The 6,854-nt window shown below is 40.1% G+C and overlaps 1 protein-coding gene across 1 annotated transcript in view; it reads left to right on the top strand.

Moving 5' to 3' along the window:
* The window catches only part of LOC117177020 (ejaculatory bulb-specific protein 3-like), a 55,087-nt gene extending 49,252 nt beyond the window's left edge, over positions 1-5,835 (top strand). Inside the window, exon 3 of the mRNA XM_033367475.1 lies at positions 4,924-5,835. Within this exon, the coding sequence (XP_033223366.1) occupies positions 4,924-5,066 (143 nt within the window). The 3' untranslated portion in view covers positions 5,067-5,835. The remainder of the gene's footprint in view (positions 1-4,923) is intronic.
* The last annotated feature ends 1,019 nt before the right edge of the window (positions 5,836-6,854 follow it).

Genomic DNA, 6,854 nt, shown 5'->3' with positions numbered 1-6,854 from the left:
TAATAATTTGTGATGAGGACAACCGCAGGATTTCACCAGGAGCGGGTGCTAATCTGAAAAATAAATTGCTCCCGCTTCCAGCGAAATCGCGGTAAAATTTCAGCCACGACCACGTTTCACGACCTTGAGATAAGTGGTTACAGTCTGTAACGGAATCAATACGACGATCCGGCAAAAGTTTCGTGCGCCCTGAGAACATGGAGCGATCTAAGAACTACCGCCCTCTGCATTTTTCCCGCAAGTGTCTTAGCATATTGTTGACACGCAGGGATGCTTTTCAGGCTATTAACGAGTGAAAGCTTCGCAAGAGTGACAGAGATGATGATTAAGCACTCTTAGTGCCGCATTGTGCCTTTGGATATAGATCGTTCCCGCATGAGTTGAACAAGTAGATAGTATATGAGCTAAATGCTTGGGGTGTGCATGGCACGCCCTGCAGCTATCATCGGGAATGTCTTGACTCAAAATGTGGCGACGGTATGTTAAGGTGGAAATAACACCACCTTGGCATGCCAAAATGAAACCCTCCGTACCAGACTTCAATCCGGGCGATTGAAGGAAAGCAAACGTTAGCTCACACGACATTGACTGATCCTCCACATTTCTGTGGAAGATACCGTGCATCCTCTTATCGAGGAGCTGTCCACGAAAGTTTTTCTCTTGTGCTTTCTGAATCCGGGCTTTCAGGAATGAGTACTCGAAATAGATAAGATTTGATGCATTTTCCTCACCCCTAATACTGAGGTTGAGTGTTTCAGCAGCCTCCTCCGCTGCTTTGTACAGAAACGCTCCTTTGCCCACTTCTTCTTGATTCCTGATCATTTTAAGAAAAGGGTCTCTTCCATTTGCGACTCTATGTGCTATACCTAGAATAATCCTGCTGTGAAGACATTCAGGACTCAATATTCCGCGACGGCAAGGATGTTCGTTGCAGATACTTTGTTCCTCGCCGACAGTTCGGAAAACCAAATCTGCCGGCTGAGACGTTTGTATCTGCTTCAGAGAATATCCTTTATAGATGTCACATCCTGAATGCAGCTCTGTGGCACGCCTAGGTATGTATAAGTTTCTCCAGCGCAAAGGTGTCGTATAGCGCTTCTATCAACAAGCTCAGGATCTTCAGGGATGCCATTAAGTTTTCCTCGCTTTAAATAAACCTTGGTGCATTCGTCTAACCCAAATTCCATTCCAATTTCCTTAGTATATCGTTCGACAATCCCTAGAGCTAGATTTAGTTGCTCTTTGTGTTTAGCATAGATCTTAAGATCGTCCATGTAAAATACATGAGTGATCTGCAGGTTTGCTGCACAAGTACCCGTCGGAATGGCGAAGTGCTAGAGATAGTGGCAATAAAATAAGGCAAAAGAGAAGTGGGCTCATGGTGTCGCCCTGAAAGACACCTCTCTGAAAGGTGACCTTGTTAGTTGTCACACGATTTTTTCCAGATAAGATAGTAAATCTGGTTTTCCAAAGCGGCATCAATCTCTCTATGAGCCTAACGATTTGCGGATGAACCTTTAAGCTTTCCAAAAGACAGATGGTATGTCTATGGGATGTCGAATCGAAAGCTTTCCGACAGTCAATCCAGGCAATCGATAGGCCATGCTGGTACAATGCTGCCTCTTTGCAGAAACATCTATCGATGCGCAGGTTCTCCCGACATCCCGCTACGCCTTTCTTTGAGCCTCGTTGTGCATATCTTATACAGTGTGTTCAGACAAGTGATTGGCCTGTAATTCTTCGGGTCGGCTAAGTTGCTTATTTTCGGCAGGAGTATTGTGCGCCCTTCCACCAACCACTCCGGAATCAGCTCTTCCGACTTTAAATATGAGGTGCAAATACGGGCCAAATGCTGATGGTGTGAAGGAAACTTCTTCCACCAGAAGGTTTTGATACAATCTGGTCCCGGTGCGGAATAGTTCTTCATCCCTCTTAATACTTTTTTCACCTCCTCGGTAGTGATGGGTGGGCAGTCTTCATCAGGTGTTATGAGGGCATCACACAGCTCCTCGAAGCTATTTATATTTTTTGAGTCTTCGTCCAGTCTATGCTGCACTTCGTAGACTTCTCTCCAAAATACTTCGACCTCCTCTGGTTTGGGCGGGTGGTCGACAGTAACTGGAGGGTCTTGGGAGAGTCGAGATGGGTCAGAGAGAAACTGTTGATTTTCTCTGACCCACCTTTCGAACCTTGGCGGTAAACTTTCTGGCAGATGTGATGTAGTCAATCACACACTGAATGCAGGACGCGTACTGTCTTGACCAGCCTATCTTTATTGCAAGTTGATGCATTCGTCTTTTGGTCTTATGATCAACCGTTGGTTTTGTTTTACGGTTCGCATCGGCCAAAGTTCTCGCTGCATTATGCACACCATAATTGATAGATAATTGATAGAGGTCGGATTCTTCGGAAAAATGTCCACGAAGCTCGTCAACCATTTCAGCCAGATTTTTAGACTTGAGAGAAACCTTGGTGTTGATGTTTCTCCGGGTCATAAAGCATCGCTCTTTCTCGCACCAGAAAGCATGCAGCCGTGCCATGTAACCCCATTCAGGGGCCACACTCGCTTCGTAGCAGTGTAGTAAGTCGTGATTCAGTCGCTCCGTCCACTTAAAGGTCCGGACATTCCACCGATCCATCGCACTGAGTCCATTTTCATTGGCTCGCCCAGCTCTAGAGTGGTCGGTATTGTCGGCCGACCCATTGTCGGGAGCCCTGCGCGTTCTGTTGTTTTGGACCGCACTTACTACAACTATGTTTGGTGTTGTCATTGTTGTTCCCACAAGAAGCTAGGGAAAGAGGTTCGTCCATCCTTGTAGAATGTAGAGCCCTGCATGCAAGGATAAGGCTGCGTACTCTGAGAGATCGCCCGGTATCCCAGAGTCACCGTTCTAGACACCTCACCCAGGTGCCATTCAGCATTCGGCACGGTTTTCATACCTCCGCTTGGGGGTTAATTCCTTCGGGACCACCCCTGGACAATTGTCCGCGGCTGCCTATTTGTTTTTGTAACCATTTCCAGCAGAAACCCTTGGTACAGGGACCCTCTATCCGCATCCCGAGGACGCGTTCGGTGGCTTTGTCATAGGCCCCTCGGTTTGATTCTAGAGGAATCAAAATCGAACCGAATTATATAATATATATAGTATATTTTTATGAAAATAACTCTAAAGTGGAAGCCTCTTAGTCTTGAATTATGTGATTTGGCATTCAAAAAAAGGTTTCAATAGGAGTCTGAGGGTGTAGAATTACCCGTAAAACTAAAAAAGTTAAATATTATGTATTATATCTCATTTAGTGTCAGAGATATGGCCTTCAGAATTTATTTTTTAGTACAAAATTTATTTGAAAATTGTATTAATATAAGTTAAAGTACAAATAATGAACATTTTTTTAGATTTGCTGAAAATTAAGTGTTCGTCAATGTATATAACTACAACATTCATCTAAAATGTGCAAAAAATGAGATAATGTCCAAAAACTAGAAATAAAAAAATTTGCACTAAATAATAATTTCTGAAGGCCACATATCATAAAAAATTATTATCTACTTTAGACAGGATGCTCTAAAAAGACGAAATTCCCAAAAGACTTATTAAAAGGAGGTGCCCAGAGTTTTTCAAGATTTAGAGCCAAAGAAGCTCCACTTTGGAGTTATTTCTATGAAAATTTACATAAAAACCTCTAAATAAAAATAAAAACTCAAGTATATTAAAAAATCCCCCTAGGAAAGTTTTTCATTTTTGTCTCAAAATTATCGTGGTGTATCACAGAAATGAGATGATAAATAAAACTAGCGATGACCTTCCCTTGTTCCTAGAAAGCGGAAAACTCTAGAATATTCAATAATTTACTTTTTACGGGGATCTATTTCCAATTACTTTATCTTGTGAACGAATGCAGATAGGAAGCAGTTTAATGACTTTAAACGTATTGTTCTGTGATGCAAGTGCAATGCAATAATTAAATTCATGATAAAATCATTATTACGGAAAAAATATCATTTTGAATATTTCTGGCTTAATCAGTATTGGCACTTGGGCGGCACAATTAACAAGTGGTAGAGAGAAGTACGAGGAGAAGTACCCTTTCGATGACTTCGATGTCACATCTGTTCAGGGGACTCGGCTTGCGCTGACTTTCGATACTGTTCGATGACTTTCGATGTCAGATCTATTCAGGGGAGTCGGCTTGTTTCTGGAGTTACTATTGTCATTGAAAGGGTACTTTTTATACCACTTGTCCCGCGCCATTTCGCCCACGTACTAACACTGATTAGAGTCAAAAATATTAAAAATTATATTTCTTGCGTAAAAATGATTTTACCACAAATGTTATTATTGCACTGCATTTGCATTACAAAACTGCACATTTTGAGCAATTAAACGGTTTCCTAAATTTATTAATTTTCAAGGTAAGGTATTTCTAAATAAATCCTCATCAAACGCAAATTATTGAATATTTCAGAATTTAAAAAAATGTATTGTATTAAAGAATGTTGAAATATTATCTGTGCATTCTTTCAGGTTTTCCTTAACGTTTACGGCTTTCTTGGAAGAGGTGAAAGTCGACGTGTGAAAAAGAGACCGAAAACCTAAGGTTTTTGGGATGTTTTGTCCTCTAACTATTGACAAGATTTTTTTTAGGATAAAAGTGATCATTTTGTTGAATTCAGAAGACCTTAGGCTTTCAAATGCTGTTTATTAAATAATTCAGAGATTTGTTGAGTGAGTTGCAATCAAAAGACGTGGGAGGCCTCGATTTTTGGCCGAGATATTTTTGGCCGACTAATATTTGAAAAAAGTTTGAAATTCGTGATGTATTAACTCTAAAATGAGAAGGTAGAATATTTTAACGAGATAACTTATATTTTCTTGAGTGAAACTTAACTCGTATTCAATTTTCTTGTCACTCTTTTTGCAGGTTTGGCGCCGCTAGTCTTAAGAGGTTCCTGCCCTCAGTGTAGTCCTGAAGAAACTCGTCAGATCCAAAAGGTTCTATCTCACATTCAAAGATCTTTCCCAAAGGAATGGTCCAAGATAGTGCAGCAGTATGCTGGATTCTAGATGACATCAACTAAAAAGAAAAGTAAAGAACTGTAAAGAAACTGCCCGGACTGCAACGTTAGAGACGATGAGAGAGAAACGGAGACATAAGAAAGTGAGAATGAGAGAGTGAGTGTGTGAGTGAGAAAGGAAGAGAGTGAAAGTTGATTGCAAGCGCTTTGGGAATTCCAATAGGAGATGCGAAGTGTCTATGTCGCTATTCCACTCTTGATGACATTTGAATCAATCGCACTTTTTCATACCCTCAATTTACCGTTAGGTGATCCTTGTTTCATGACGTGATTAACTTTCAATTATATTCATCTCCAACTTTCTCTTCTATATCTCTTGATTTAATCCATGGACATAGGAAACACGGGACTAGGCATGCTATCCGAACTTTGGCGTGCGGGGTTGAGTTAACGGGAAGGGGGAGAATTTCATGAGTGGGGAGGGCCGCTATCTTATGATGTGCCACTTGATTATATGCGCACAAGCGTTTTGGGCCGACAAACTGTGAAAGAAAATTTAAACATGTGGGTGCTGCCATGTTTGTCGCGGGACATCAAAAGATGGCAGACCTCCCCCTTCATTGCATCAGCCCCGCAATAGCATGCCTAGTCCCGTGTTTCCTATGTCCATGATTTAATCCCTAGAAAAATTTATCACAAAAAATACATAAGATTCCGGATGTATATTTGTTTTTATACAAGACAGTTGTTTTATTTAAATGTGTACTCACATTGTACCCAGAATTTGTTATTATAATAAAGGTATTTCTGTATATGTATTTAATTTGTATTAATTATTCAACAGGACTTGCTCAACAAATATGGTTTCGATATATAAACAAAGAAAAAGTTCCCTATAATAAATGACATGACGCAGGTAAAAGTCTGAAAATATTGAGTTTTTTCTAATTAGTACAGTGATAACTTATATTATTGACCTATATAGAAATAAGAAATGGAAATATATAAAAAATAATATAGAAAACCAATAAAAAAAACATATGCTGAGAAGTTCTAGATTTTTCTAACTTCCACATAAGGCGCTACTACACCAAACAGTGAGGGGGGTTTTGTTTCCCCAAACAGTGGGGGGGGGGGCAATGGAAGTAACGTTACAAACTTAAATAGCATTTAGTCCGTTTAAACGTCACACTCTTTTACATCCCTCTGTTTATATCCTATGTCGTTCACTTATCCCCCTATTCGTCCTTTTTTAGGAATTCTTTTTTCCTCTGTTGTCAAGAAAATTCCCGTTTTTCTGGCTTTTCGCTTAAATGCAAAATGAATAAATAAAACCCAATTCGCTCACAACTTTGAGCGCGCTTAGAGCGCGAGACTGTTGGTTCTCGCGCTTCGCGCTCGATGTTATATTTATTTCGCGCTTCGCGTTCGATTGTACGTTTATCTCGCGCTATGCACTCGGTCTTTATATTTTCGCACATTCTTGCGCAAACATTTTAAAATTAAGACTCAAAACATCCACCACTGTAATTTTGTAATTGTGAATTCTCTTTCGTTAAAAGAGCTTAGCTCCAGAGTTTGAGCGCACAGACCTTTTAAAATCAAAGGTGAACGGACCGACAACTATAATTTTGTGATTTTGAAGTCTCTTTTGTTAAAGCTCTTTTGGCTTTAACGAACACATTCTCATCACGTATCTCGTGCTTCGCACTCGTTTTGTCCAGCATGTCAACTTTTCTACATTATACACAACACTTGTATATCAATTATAATACATTCTTTATATAACTCTGTCTGGGATTACTTATTAAAAAATTGCAAAATAAAAAACAAATTG

The sequence above is a fragment of the Belonocnema kinseyi genome, chromosome 7 (assembly GCF_010883055.1).
Source record: "Belonocnema kinseyi isolate 2016_QV_RU_SX_M_011 chromosome 7, B_treatae_v1, whole genome shotgun sequence".
NCBI lineage: Eukaryota > Metazoa > Arthropoda > Insecta > Hymenoptera > Cynipidae > Belonocnema > Belonocnema kinseyi.
This window is presented reverse-complemented; position numbering and strand designations above follow the sequence as displayed.